Raw genomic sequence first — 15,762 nt, forward strand, 5'->3', positions numbered from 1 at the left:
GATTACGATTTTTCCTTGGAATATGTATATATATATATATATATATATATATATATATATATATAGATATATATATATTAACCTATATAATTATTAACATTAGTTAATATATTTAGATAGGTGTCATTAACAAGAACAACAAATGATAGAAATAACCATAAATGCAAAGATGCAATAGAAATAATACTTCATTTCATTGATCGTTTTAGAGGTTTCGAACTCAGTATGCAAAACCCAAAGGTTTTCTTCGATATGCAGGTCAGCGGTGCTCTAGCTGGTCGGATCGTGATGGAACTCTATGCGGATGTGGTGCCGAGGATGGCTGAGAACTTCTGTGCGTTGTGCACCGGTAAGAAAGGCATCGGCTGCTCAGGCAAGCCTCAGCACTTCAAGGGTTCGTCGTTCCACCGCGTGATCCCAGGGTTCATGTGCCAGGGCTGTGACTTCACTAGCGGCAACGACACCGGTGGAGAGTCGATCTACGGCGTGAAGTTTGCCGATGAGAACTTTGAAAAGAAGCACACGAGGCCTGGTATCCTCTCCATGGCCAACGCTGGCCCTAACAATAACGGCTCCCGGTTCTTCATCTGTACCACACAGACCTCGTGGCTGGATGGCAAGCATGTCGTATTTGGTCAAGTTGAAGAGGGCCTTGAGGTCATGGACGAGATCGAGAAGGTGGGATCTGGATCTGGCAGAGCTTCAAAGCCAGCAACCTGTTAGGTCCTAAAGCATGGACTTGGAGAAGCTCAGACGTTTCCTTTCTTGAACCAGCCAGATATGCATGAAGAAACACATGCATTTCAGATCCAAATCAAACTCTCAAACAAGACAATGATACAATGGGTAAGCGCAACAGATCTCATGTAGGATCTTCTGCAAAAACTCGAACGCCGGCTGGGGATCCCCTCCTCTCACCTCAAATTGCTATATTAGGGTAAGCAACTTATGAATCCCCTTCCTCTCTCCTCTTACAACATTCATAAGGACGCTTCTATTGTGGCATCCTTTCGTTTAAGAGGTAGTTCGAGTGGGCAGTCCTCCTCTGCCCCTTCTTTCTCTTATAAAGATGCAATCCGCAAAGACGCTGCCCAACCACGGTCCTCTTCAAAAGCAGCTCAACCATCTGGGGCTTCAAAGCCATTTTTGGTAGACAAATCACAGGAAATTCCTTCCATCAGTCTATATCATCCTAAGATTGACGATAGCTACCAGACATTTGCGGAATCCGCGCTCATATGCAGATTTAATGGGCTCTGGCCTCGCACATCCGATCTATACCAATGGATCGATACCAATTGGACTAAAAAAAGCAAGATCTGCTTATGTTCAAAAGGTTTCTTCATTGTGGTTTTTGACTTAGATGAAGATTAGCAGAAAGCCTTAATGGGAGGCCCTTGGTTCTGGTGTTTAGCTGGGCTTTTTCTCACCCCTTGGTTTCCAGACTTCAACCCTTCTACAGTTGTCATCACCAAGCTTCCCATTTGCGTCAGGCTCCTAAATCTTCCGCCACATCTATGGCATATCGCTATCTTCTTAGCCATTGGAGACACTTTAGGACACTACCTTGCTGTAGATTCTTCAAGAAAGGAAAATGGACTATACACCTACGACAAAATTTGTGCAGAAATAGATATTAGCAAAGGACCGCCGAATCAGAATAATCTCAAGATTGGATATTTCCACTGGACTCAAACCTTGGATTATGAGAATACAGTCTTCCACTGCTGCCATTGTCATCAAACGGGGCACCTTCAGAGTACTTGTACCCAGTTCCTCGATAAGAAGAAGAATCTGAATCGCAAACCCAAATCCAAGAGCTGGAATCCCTGTGTGCCACCCCCTCCTATGGACGATACAGATTCCTCTAGCTTGGATGAGGAAGAAATTGAAGGAAATTGGTAGAATGATGAGATTCCGCTGGATGCTCCCTCGGTCGGTCTAGTAGTCCCCTCTGCCCCTCAGTTCTCTTAGAAACGTTCTCATTTATCTTCGTCCTCAGACTCCGATAAGGATATTTCGCCGCCTGAGCGTAATAGTCTTCAACTTGTTATGACTTAGCCAAACTCCTCTAGATGGGTCAATGTAAGTAAGAAAAAAGGCAAAAAATGTCGTGTGGCAGTGACTCCCCTCTCGGGGTAGATTTCTCTGCTTAGTTATAGCTTTTTGTATTCCCGTGTAATTTATGGCCCTTTCCTTGATAGTCTCTAAGGAGCGAGGTAGATAGCCTATCTCCTACAACTCCTATGCTTTTTTACTTCACTTGCATGCAAGCTTGATTGTACTATACTTTTCTTATGTTAATAGAATTAGTCTTTATTCAAAAAAAAATAAAAATAAATAAATAAATTACTTCATTTCATTAATGTAAAATACTGAAATATCCTTACAAACAGAAATGGAAATAAACTAGCATGGGTGATGGTAACTTTATCTATGAAAAGAGATGTGGTGACTACATGCCTCCGAATTGTGTTACAATGAGGCTCAAGGGCCTTTTTATTATTGAACAATAAGAGCAAACCTTAAACAACCAAAACCCTAACTCGAGAAGATGTAGCTCAAGGGCCTTTTTATTATTGAACAATAAGAGTAAACTCTAAACAACCAAAACCCTAACTCGAGAAGATGTGACACCAAGAGTTTATGCGCCCTATGGGGTTAGTTGGACAACCAACTTCCTGGATTGTGACTTGGTCATATTATCTCCGTTTGACGCGCATGATACCCCGTTGAAAAGTTCTCTTTTTGAGAACTACGATGGAAATACTATTTTATCATAAAATTGCTTGCAGTAAATTGCCAAAAAAAATGTTGTTTAGGCCTCAAAACAACGCGCAAAGTTTAAGACCCGAAAAACTGCTAAAAATAATAAATTGTGCTACAATTAAGTAAACTTAAAAACTGAAATAAACAGATGTGGGGCTGCAAATGAGATAGGCCAGTGGCCACCAACATCTACTTGAATCATTTTCATAATAGAAAATAATATTTTATCAATCTAATAAAATGAAATTAATATATTTAAATAAGGGTGATTTTTATAAGTAAAAATATAATATCTAACAATCTAATAAAATGAAGTGAAATTTAACTTATACAAAACTAATCTATAAATATGATTGTGCTAATGGACTATGTTAATATAAAACTGGTGTTATTGAAAACCTAATCGAATTTCAACTAATAATACGGTATTCGTATCTAGGAGGGAATTTTGATATTTTTTGGCCCGATTAGGGCGAATTTTGTGACTATGGTTTTCAGTGACTTATATCCATCCGTATCACCATGACAATGACATTTGGCAACTGGATCAGGGTGGCACGAGAACACGAAAATTGTGGACAAGCTCAGAGTTATTACCGATAGTTTAGGCCCACGTCGTTTCCACCCACCATTTTTGACTCTGGATCACTAGCAGAATGTGCCAGACGCATTATTATTAATGATGGACAAATCCATGGGCTCTCATAGATCTCAGGATTTGCCTTGCTTGCTGCTGAACCAGAAAAATTCAGCTGATGGATCACCATTGCAATAGCGAAGGCAAGCTCTTGTCCACAAACATGGATGGAAAAGTCATTACCTGCAAAGGGATGGTATGGCTTGGTTTGAGTTTTCAGCTTTTCTTTCTGTAAATAGTATTGCAGCTGTGTTTGATTAAAGATAAATTCAATTTAGTGGTTTTGGTTTATTTCATTTCATTCTGTAAATAGTATTGCAGCTGTGTTTGATTAAAGATAGATTCAATTTAGTGGTTTTGGTTTGCTTTGTGTGAGTGGACAGCTGCTGTAGCATGGGGACCAAAGCAGCCTTTCGTCATAGAAGAGGTGCAAGTGGATCCTCCTCAGGCAATGGAGGTCCGAATCAGAATTACCCACTCTTCTCTCTGCCATACTGATATCACATATTGGACGATATCAAATGAAGACGCATTTCCTCGCATATTGGGCCACGAGGGTGCCGGGTAGGATCTTTAGTAATTAGGTTAAAATGTTGTTGGGAAGAAAATTGTTTTTGCTAATTTAGTTTGTTCGTGGATATTTCATTCATCATCAAAGTCACAGTAATTAGTTGGAAAATGATTGTTTTTGAGAATTTAGTTTGTTTAATATTTTGAATAGACATTCCATTCATTATCAAAGATATAGACATAATAATTATATTTAACAGTTACCATTGTGAAATAGGCGTGATCATGCGTTGTAGTAATTAGCTCACAATATAGTTCGGAAAAAAAAATGTTTTCTTCTTTAATTTAGTTTGTTCTATATATTTTGGATGGATATTCTATCCATCATCAAAACCATAGTAATTATACGTAACCTTAGAAATTATACGTAACCTAACTGCTGTTGTGAGACAGACATGATAATGCCTTGTGGGTGGTATTTGGTTTGTAGTTTTTATCAATGGATACTTCTCCTTCTACTGTAAGTGGTTTAATTTGAACTTTTAAAACTGAACTTCTAAATATTCATGATTGTCGAGAGTGTGGGAGAGGGTGTGACAGATCTCCAGAAAGGAGACCATGTGATTCCTCTGTACAATGGCGAATGTGAAGATTGTGTCTACTGAAATCTAAGAAGACCAATCTGTGTGGTGAGTTTAGAGCAAATCCCTACAATACAATGATGAGAAAGGATGGGAAATCTCGTTTCTCCATTGGTGGAAAGCCAGTTTATCATTTCATGTCTTCTACATTTACCAAATACACTGTAGTGGATTATGCTTGTGTTCTCAAGATCAATCCGGAAGTTCCCTTGGATATAGCATGCTTGCTAGGCTGTGGACTGGCCACAGGTATTCCACTGTTCAGTTTGATGAAATTAGAATTCACAGGCTTTCAATCGTATTAGTATAATGACAGCAGGTGACTGTCTTCAGAGTGCTTTTAACCATGGACTCTGCTACCATGTGTGCCTGCAGGACTTGGAGCTGTATGGAACATAGCAGACATCGAACCCGGATCAACAGTTGCTATCTTTGGCCTTGGCACTGTGGGTCTTGCATTAAGTAATTTAGTTATCCATGCTATTTACATGATTGTTGTGCTGGTCCTGAAAGGTCTTACCTCTGCAAAGGTAAGGTGCTGGTCCTGTGCGAAAGGTTGTTCTTAAAAGGCAGTAAAGTCCTAGTAGAAGCCAGAAGGGTTGGCCATGGAAGGCAGTAAAATCCTGATAAAAGAGTTGTCTTGAAACTTCTTTCATAAGTTTGATAGGTCGTATATACTTGTTAGAATGGTTGGGCATGACTGAGATCTCAACCTTGATCAGTCAAGAAAATGTTTGAGGCAAAGGTAAGGTGCTGATCCTGAAAGGTCTTACCTCTGCAAAGGTAAGGTGCTGGTCCTGTGTGAAAGGTTGTTCTTAAAAGGCAGTAAAGTCCTAGTAGAAGCCAGAAGGGTTGGCCATGAAAGGCAGTAAAATCCTGATAAAAGAGTTGTATTGAAGTTTCTTACATAAGTTTGATAGGTCATATATACTTGTTAGAATGGTTGGGCTTGACTGAGATCTCAACCCTGCTCAGTCAAGAAAATGTTTGAGGCAAGTTACCCATACCATCCTATTTGTCAATAGGATCTTCATCGCATTCTACAATTTACTGAGCCTAACTCACAAGGATAGTTTGGTGGATAGAAATTTCTTTGAAAGTAATTATTTAGGCACGGAATGCACTATCAGTTAGATGTAACAGAGTATATATTGTTCTCATCCCTGAGATAAAATGTTATCAAGAGTTTCACCACTTGCACCACTTACATTGCAGCCAAAATCCTGGGAGTGACAGACTGCATCAACCCAAAAGACTACGAAAAGCCCATTCAGGAGGTAACTTGCTATTTCATATTATTCTTGTATGTAATGGCAATCTCTTGAATACCTGTTAGCTCCCAATCTCATGAGAAGAGAATCATTTTTGCAGGTGATAAGAGACATGTCAAATGGCGGTGTGGATTACGGCTTTGAATGCATTGGAAATACAGATATCTTATACCAGTGCTTTCTGGCCACCAATGATGTGAAGACACCCTCTGTTCCCCATTTTCTATTGATAACAAAAAATACTAGATATTTAAGAAACTGTTAACAAAGATAGGAGATATCCCGGATCTGATAAAACTTACTCATTTAAGAAACTGATAACAAAAATCCTAATATCCTGGATCAGCTGAAACCTATTAATTGATTAATGTCCAGTAAGGTCTGCTGGGGATATGCATAAACAAAACTGTAAAGCTGCATTATGGTTCGTGTGTCCTCATGGTTAATGTTTTGGTCAATTGGATGGGATTGCAGGTCTGGGGCTTGACAGTGTTGTTGGGATTTGATTCGAGTCCAAGAAAGCTAAGCCTTCTTCCAGCAGAGTTGTTTATGGGTCGGAGGATTGTGGCATCCATATTTGGTGGATTCAAGGGAAAATACCAATTGCCTAATCTTATAGAAAAATGTGCAAACAAGGTAATGAATCATCAGATGACATACAATGGTTTTAAGCAAATTGTATTTAAAACTAATGGTTCATGCTTTATTAGTTTTCTTACAATATGCATTTTGATTGCAGGAAGTCCAAGTAAAGGAATTCATTACCCATGAGCTGCCTCTTGCAGATATTAACAAATCATTTGATTTGTTGTTAGAAGGCAAGAGTTTGAGATGTGTTCTCCATCTCTAACCAAATATATTTTCCATTTTCTTCTACCCAGCAACGATATATGCAGGAGATAGTCAATTTCGTTACTTCTAATAAAGGCTTTGTCACCTCTGATAGTCAATTGTGTTCCTACTAATAAAGGCTTTGTCACCTCACCTCTTATGGAACTATATTATGTCCAGTGAGGGAAGCCTTATTTGTGTGGTTTTAGTCTCAAACCGAGTAAAATGGGCTAGCTAGGGAATTTGTGCCCCTTGAAAGTAGATTGCCATTAAATATTACATTGTAATATTAGATGTTTATGTTATACATGGTATTTCATGTGAAATTATGGAGCAAAGCTTTATCATATGTGAAGTGTTTAATTCAAGTTTTTTAAATACTTAATGTATCTAAATTTCAGTGTTAAAAAAATTAATGTATCTATTTTTTTTTATTAAAAGTTTGATTAGGTGTAGTTCTATTTTAGTTATAATATAGTTTATGTTTTATATATACTTTTATGTATACCAATACAAAATTAATATTAGTATTTTTGGAAATTTAGTATCTAAATTTAATGTTTATATTAAATATGTTGTTAAAATTTATTTTTAAATAATAATCAATATAGATCCATCTTAATTTTGAATTTACTAAATGTTAGAAGGATTAAATTTTTTAAGATGTAAATTTCATTTTGAATGCAAAACTTGGGAAAAGATTTTCATTCCACTAGAGATTTTAATAGATCAAATTATCCCCATTCTTATTAATATTATTTACATTTATATAGAATTCATATCTCTATGTATAGAAATATTCTTATTTTTACTTTTATTAAATTCCTCATGATACATATAATTAGATGTTTTATATTTTTTCAAATTTATTTTTTTAACATGATATGGATAACATTGATTATATAAATTGATAGATAAATATATAAGTTATTAAAAAAAATATGGTAAATAGTGAATTTTTATATTCTTATTAATCAAATTTAAATATGAAATTATAAAATATAATAGTTATAAATATGAATTACTATTTTAATTTATATGTTCAAATGGATTCTAATTTATAACACAAATCTATGTCATTTCGATGTTTAGAAAAAAATTTGCTTTCTAATTATATGTGCATTAATTAAATTTATTATGTTTTTATATGTTTGGAAATAAGAGTTATTATGAATTTATTGTTTTACTTTTTGTTACTTTTTTAGTTGAGTCCATATTTTTCTTTATTTTTATTTTTATTATTATTTGGTTTAATGCTTCATTTTACTAACATTGCAACATCTCTTCCATATTAAGCTGACATTTAAATTTGACACTCATTTACAACCACTACAACATCTCCCCCATATTGAGCCAATATTTAAATATCTACACTCATTCAGAGACACTATCAATATTCAGTCAAAGAATAAAAGATTAAAGAGAGGGAAGGAGGACTAGAAGTGGGAGACCAAATATGGAAGTGTTGAGTGGTCAAGGTTATGAATAAGGGGTTTCCATGACTCTCTACTTTACCATGTTCACAATTAAATTTATCCTAGTGCTTCTGAATTTCAAGTGCTTATCGAATGATATGAGAAGTATAATGGGGAGTTGAGGCTAGGATTTTAGTTTTGTCGAATCAAATCAAATGTTTTGATTTAAAAGAATGTTCTGCAATAACAAATTTGGAAATACAATTGTGGGTGGTATTAGCAATAAATTTTTTGAGGCAAAGCTGTAAATGAATGATCAATTGGGAAATGTATGATTTACCACTAGAGAAAGGAATTTTGTATACCCCTAGTCACAACATAGGATCTTATTTATCCTTGGTTGAACAAAATAATTGTTCAAGCATTTTATAGTTCTAAAGAGGGTTTTAATATTCTTTTTGGCCATAAATTTGGAGATAAGATTAGTGGTGCATTGGATGTAAGGGAAAGGAGAGCTCGAGGTGGAGAGGAGGGGGATTTTGGTTCTTAGATTCTAGGCCTCACAAAAATGTTTGTTGATTTGGGAGCAAGAGTAACCATTAACCCTCAAGGATTTAATCAAACAATCTTTTTCTTTCTCCAAGAATTGAGGAGAAAAAATTCAAATGGCATGAGTCATAAGAGTCTTTAAAATAACAATTTTTTCATCAAGGTGATGATGAGAATGTGCATGGAGGTATCAGTAGTGTGAGTCCTTCTCTTATAGACTTGGAGGGTGAACGATCCATAAAGAAGATGGGAGATGAGAACATCTAGGAATTGCATGGGTTTATCGTTTTCCACTCCATGGAAAATTGGATATTGGGGGAAATGTTGTTTTGATGGTTAATAAATGTCAAGAGGGTTCATTGACCATGAGACCAAATGATGAAGATATCACTAAAAAATGGTACTGAAATTTTGGTTTCAAATGCCCAATGGTTAAAGCCCAAGCTTTGAAATCTTCCAAAAAAATATTAGCTACCATAGGGGATAAGGAAGACCCCATGGCTCTACCTCTAGTCTAGTTAGAGTAATTCCATTCAAAGTAAAATAAAGTGGAAGAGAGAAATATTTGAATGAGATTTAGGGTTTCAAGATCATTCAACTTAGAGATTAAATCAAGAACTTAGGGAAATAGAATTTTGGTGAACATAGATACGACATCAAAACTAACCATAACATCTTGTTCATCTAGGTAAAGGTTCCTAGATTTTTGGATGGTTTCAGTGGATTTGTTAAAGAGGGAGTATTTTCTATGAAGAACTCAAGTTCTTTTGTAAAAAAGTGACCAAGGGTATGCATGGGTGCTCCTACAAAACTAACGATAGATATGATGGGAATTTTAGTTTCATGAATCTTTGATTGCCTATAGATTCTTGAAGATTGTAGGCTGTGAGGAATGAAATATTTTTGAACATTTGGGTCAAGGGATGAATGTTTAGGGCTACACTAGTATTATAGAAACCTAACACGGCTCTCGCCTTCACAAAAGTGTTTTCCTCAATGTTTGAGTAGTTCTGTATGCTTTTGTATAAAATACTCATCCTCTCATCTAGAATATTTCGCAGGTAAGTTCTTCCACCTAATGAGATACTATGAAATTGATCGATTTCTTAGCTTACATATTCTTATTCTTATAATTTCTTGAAACACCAATATGATTTTTTTCCTTCGTCGTCAAGTTCTAGAAATATAGCTTGACCTCGGAGCTCATCACCTATAACCTTCTTTAAGCATGCAACATTGAAAACTGGGTGTAATTGCAAAGATACATGTAGCTCGAATTTGTATGCCATAGTAACAATCCTTTGCAACACCTTATAAGGGAAATAATACTTGGGTGATAATTTTTTAATCTTCTTATCTTGCTTGAGGGACATTTGTTTGTATGGTTGTAACCATAAAAATACCCAATCACTCACATCAAAACTTCTTTCACTGCAATGTTGATTTCCTTGTTGTTTCATTCGATTATGCACTAGAGTCGAGTTCTCCTTTAGGAGTTGGAGAATGTGTTATTGATGATTGAAGTGATCTTCCATTGCTTGAACCATATAATTTTCTCTAAGAGATGATATGATGGATGGTGGATGGTATCCGTAAAGTGCCATAAATGAGGTCATTTTTGTTGGATTATGGAAATGAGTGTTATGACACCATTTTGCTAGAGGTAACCACTTGACCCATTTTTTTTTCTTATCAGAGGAAAAGAAACGAAGATATCATTCCAAACATTTGTTCACTATCTCAATTTTCCCATCGGGTTGAGGATGATAGGATGATCTATGAGCTAATTGAGTACCAATACAAGAAAATAATTTCGTCCAAAAATTTCAAGTGAAAATGGGATCTCCATCACTTACAATAATCTTTCGGTTTCCATTCGGCTCTTGAATTATTTCCATGTAAGTTTTAAATTGTTTAAAATGATTAATAATCACATATTTTAATATTTCATATCGGCATTAAATATAAGAATTCCATATATTAGTACATAGTGTTTAATATTGGAGATTTAGAATGATGACAATATTTAATTTAGGAAAACGATAATATAGAAATTAATCATTCTCATCTTGAATGTTGAATATAAAGAAAGAACACACATGCATGTGCACACACACACATATTACAAAATAAAAGTTTATATTTATATAAATATGGATAATATACATGTTATTGTCAGAAGGACTCATCAAAATTCAACATGTAAAGAACCACTTCTCTAAAAGTCCAAATAACCACTATAATTATCAAATTATGTTCACCATTTTTATTGACAAAACAAAAGAATTTCCATAATGATAACAAAAGTTTATGCTTAACAACTTGTTTTAAGAAACTTCTTAGAAAAAATTGCAAGTAAAATAAATACTAAAAATTAGGAGTTGCAATTAATCATAATTAGAAATGTAACTCCTAGCTATCCCAATACGCATAAAAGCCAAAAAAGGATGGGCTATAATTCAAAATCTTCCTCTGTTTAATAATCTACCTTCTGATTCAACCTTTGTAGTTATGCTTGAAAAAGTATTATTGAAAATAATAGAAGAATATTTTGGATCTCCTAAAGAAGGGGGGAAAGGCATACATTATCCAACACAACATTTTTACATGTCCATTCAATCACCAATTTAGAGTCATCCATGACCTCTAATTTGGATACTCCCCAGTTGCTTTCAAAATGAAGAAATGTCCATAAAGCTAAGAACTCAACCTTTGTGCTTGAGCCTTTGCATGAAATATATTGAATGTGATCTATAAATTACCATAGATATTCCATCAGAATAGTTTTTGACAACAAATATGAAAAAAAAAATGAAATATTTACTGTTAATTTTCCTTAGATTCCAAATTCTTTAGATATTTGATTTTCTACTTGATTAATTTAGTAAAATAGAAAAAAATTACACACATCATCACAATAGACACAAATAATTTTCTTAAGAAAATCTTACGAGGGAACATGTAGCTACAAGGTATTTAATGAAATATTTTTTAAATTTAATTTGTTAACATGATATTCATAACATTACATCAAAACCAAATTGTTGAAACCAAATATGCCATGAGAGAAACCTTCCTCTAGCAAGCTATCTTGAGATCTTGGTAGACAGGAAATACTTGAAGTTCATCGAATCAGTCCTTATAAGAAACTTTACTGGTGCCACATATAGTTCAAATTTTTGTATCCCATTAAAAATTGCTAAAGTTTCCTTTTCAACAATAAAATAATTCTTTTGACTAGGAGAGAATTCACTTGAGGCATATGCGCAAAGTTTTTCTTCTTCATTCTCCCATTTCTAAAAAAGAACGGCTACCCAAAAACTATCAGAAGCATCAGTTTGTAAAATCAGAAGTTCATCACTTGGTGGTTGTAACTTTGGAAGTTGTTGAGATTATGATTTAAGCTCTTTAACTACTGCAGTGGCTTTTGCTAACCATCCTTCCCTGAGATGTTTTTTGATTGGGGTTGTTTTCTCAGACAAACTGGGAATATATCTATGCACATAATTTAAGACACCTAAAAATATTTGAATTGTTTTAGTGTCTTTTAGTTCATCTCGAAACCGAGACAATTTAGTAAGAACATGGGGCTGCATTTGGATTTGTCCATTAACTACGTTGATCCCCAAAAAGTCTATATTATCTTGAAACAAAAACATTTTCTTTTCATAAAGGACTATGCCATGATTTTGGACTTCACTTAGAAAAATATCTAGATTCTTTAAATGGTTTCAAGATCAAGACTATGTACAAGTATATCATCTATATATGTTACAATGAAATCATATTTTCCAAAAATAAAATCCATTCTTCTTTGGAATAATGCAGGGGAATTTTTTAGGTCAAAAGGTACCACCTTCCATTGATAAAAACCTACAGGGCATGTGAAGGCAGTTTTATGCCTATCTTTTTCTTGGATCTGTATTTGATAGTATCTAGACTTCATGTCAAACTTGCTGAATACTTTACTGTTTTGAATTTTTTGCATAATGGTTTCTGACCTTGCTAAAGGGTAATGAAAAACCTGAGTGATAGCATTCATAGGTTTATATTTAATTACCATTATGGGCTTACCTTTGACTATTTCTGAATGGTTTCTAACTAGAAACACCGAATAAGAGTAATGATACATACTAGGTTCAATAAGATTCATACTTAACAACTTGTTTATCTGTCTCTTAATTTCTTGTTCATCTGTTGGTGTGCATGGAATTAGTTTTCCCTTGACTCCATTGTCATGTAGAGTCACTATCTCCTACTTTGGGCTTTATAATGTCGAAAATTGCTGAGGATTATTTGAACAACTTTTAAGCAATCTGTCATGAATAGAAATCTGTTCAACCGACCAATTTAGATCAATGCATGCCTTTTGTTTATTTTTTAACTCCATCCTTTCTTCATATAATTGCAAAACTTCTTACCAATTATTGGAGTCCTTAAGAGGTTTTCTTTCTCCAACTTTCTTTTGACTATTTTCTTTTTTCGCCTCATAATTTGCTATGGATAACCAAGGCACAACAATAGCCTTCTTCCTTAAATTAATTATTAGCTTATCTTCGCTCATAGTGACTGAGAGCACATAATTAAAAAAAGGAATTCGAAGCATTAAGCTTGCACATGGATCAAAATGATGAATAGCAGATATTTTTACTATATTCCCCCCAACTTTCAAGGATATGCTATCAACATAATGTGTCAATTGAACAGATCCTCCTATTGTTTCAGATACAAGAATATTTTTAAGTGGCTTCCAAAGAGATTTAAACAAAGATGGATGAGCCAGATTATTTGATCCTCCAATATCTATGAAAGCATCAACATTTATCCATTCATTTTTTACTTGCACTTGGACTGGGATATAAATGAGACTATTTGTTTTAATGATGTTTTTTAATAGAGCTTGCTCTTCAAATCTATTCTTTTATGGAATTTTTAAACTGGTAGAAGCAACAGTATTCTTTTGATATGGGCAAAAAGAATTTAATTCTGGAAATACTGTAATCGACTGCTTACCTGTTTGTTGCAAGCTTTCTGGAGCTGTCTCTCTATCAGAAACATCTGTGGTGTCTTTAGTTTCTTCTATTTCGCTTTCATCTGACTGATCACTATAATGCAATTCTTCAGAAATATCATCATCAGAACAATAATTACACACATTCATCTTTTGTACACTAGCTTTGAAATAACATTCATATTTTGAAGCTTCTGTTAATATATATACATTAGAAACTTCTTCTTCTGAATTGACTATAGACGAGTCGTCCTTGAATTCCTCAATCTCAAAACAAGCTTTTAGTTTAAAAGAGGAGCTATTAGGACATTGCATGTGAAATGGCCTTCTTTTTGCAAATGAGACAACAATTGTTGTTTCTTGGTTTCTTTCTCTTTTTCAAAAATTTGAATTTTCTAAAAGGCTTCCTTGGATTGGAGACTCTCTTGGGTCTAAATTTCCATAACTTTTTGTTTTATTCTTCTTTTTAAAGGGTGTCTAGGGTAGCATTGTTCTGTAGACGTCTGAACTAGGTGTAATGTCATGTGCTTTCTTTTGCTAGCACAAATACTTAACCTTCTCTGTACACCTGAAAAGAAGATCAACCCAATATATTTGATTTATTTTTTTATTTTGTACATCTAGATCTTTCATAATTAGATCTCCTAAATTGCCTGGAAGCCTTGACAAAAATGATATATTTTAAGCAGTATCATTAGAGAGATTTGCCTTAAAGATTTTTTCCATGAGATCTTTGCCAAATTAATAAAGATATTTTAAATCTTTTAATTCCATACAGCATAAGTTTGTTATCAGCTGTTTTTTCTCATCTACTGGCTCTGGAACAAATTTCATTTTTAGCAAAAGTTCTAAAGCGGCCAGTCCTACTTCCATGACTGCTCTTCTCTCTTCGTCTAATGGTCCCATCCACCAATCATATACAATGCCGGTCATTATGTTCTCAGCTAGGACCATTATAGAAAAATTATCTAATTTTGTGGTGACCTGCATTTGATACAGAGCACCAATCCATATCGAGATTGATTCTCCTAGATTGGATGAATTGTCTAGATCTAAAATATACCCACTAGAATTTTCAACATACAAATCTTCTTCTACACGCAGGTATTTAGAGACTTCTTTCAACACATGAGCTTTATTCTGGTTATTTATAGAAGGTAATATAAAGGAAGGGAATTTAGAAGCTGCTTGATCAAGAGTCATAATCTCTTTCTTTGAAGCAAATTATTTTTCTACTTTGTATGCTTCTTCATTGACTTTGGTCAACATTCCAGAGATTTTCGAAGTTGACACTTCTGCGCTAATGGTAGTAATTGCTTCTTCTATGTCTTCTTCCTCTTCTTCTTTGTCCTAATAATTGGGAGTGCTCATGTCAATTCTAAATCTAGGAATTCCTTTGGCCCTTTTCTTTTGTCTCCTTCTCTTCCTCTCTTCTTTTTTAGCTTTCTCAGACTGTTGCTCTTCATAGAGCAGCTTATGGTTTGCATTAATCAAATTTGATTGTCGGCCCAAATCATCAAGAACATCTTCGACATGTGTACACCAAGTGGTAAGATAATTTCCTACTTGATAGACATGGTCAAGAACAGTAGGATACTGGGAGTTACATTCTAAGAGTGGTGCACAATCAGCTCTTGTGGGTGGTTGTCTTGACTGAGATGAGGAAGTTCAAAACTTAGTTTTTGGTGGCCATTTGCCCCCTTTGACATATCTGTGTTTAGCATACTGGAATTCTTCTACAGGTGAGATATTAGAGACATATGTCTGGAACATCTTATTTACAACAAGAAATGGCTTTTCTTCAGGAATATACAATTTATTTGATCGAATAGATACAGTGGTTTCTTTTGACGGATGACTATATACATTTCATGAAATAGACTTGTGACCACTGGTCAATGGTTGCTCAGACTCTGAAATGGCTGATAAAACATGCTTTTGTGGCATAAATATTGGTCTGGGTATGGATGATCTATCAGGTAGTATGTGGACATGACCATCACTTATAGACATTATTTTAATTTTACTCCTTAGAGTATCTCCCAATGATTTATACTGAATGTACTAGTCACTGGGAAGGGCTCCTTTGTCATAATGAACACCTTCCAGCTGAGCATTGCTAACTCGT

The 15,762-nt window shown here is 34.7% G+C and overlaps 1 protein-coding gene and 1 pseudogene across 2 annotated transcripts; both read left to right on the plus strand.

Annotated features, from left to right (window-relative positions):
- The first annotated feature begins 225 nt into the window (after window positions 1-225).
- LOC149226011 (peptidyl-prolyl cis-trans isomerase 1-like) lies at window positions 226-3,477 on the plus strand. The gene is made up of 2 exons (XM_089380076.1): window positions 226-707; window positions 3,435-3,477. Exons 1-2 carry the CDS (start codon window positions 226-228, stop codon window positions 3,475-3,477), a joined length of 525 nt encoding a protein of 174 aa, XP_089236202.1.
- Window positions 3,478-4,467: 990 nt separating this feature from the next.
- LOC149226012 (alcohol dehydrogenase class-3-like) lies at window positions 4,468-6,869 on the plus strand (annotated as a pseudogene). The gene is made up of 6 exons (XR_016248276.1): window positions 4,468-4,806; window positions 4,933-5,087; window positions 5,742-5,834; window positions 5,929-6,024; window positions 6,303-6,464; window positions 6,568-6,869. The product of XR_016248276.1 is annotated as an alcohol dehydrogenase class-3-like (transcript).
- The last annotated feature ends 8,893 nt before the right edge of the window (window positions 6,870-15,762 follow it).

The sequence above is a fragment of the Pinus tabuliformis genome, chromosome J (genome assembly GCF_031772625.1).
Source record: "Pinus tabuliformis cultivar Carrire ecotype Pingquan chromosome J, CPIR1, whole genome shotgun sequence".
Classification (NCBI taxonomy): domain Eukaryota; kingdom Viridiplantae; phylum Streptophyta; class Pinopsida; order Pinales; family Pinaceae; genus Pinus; species Pinus tabuliformis.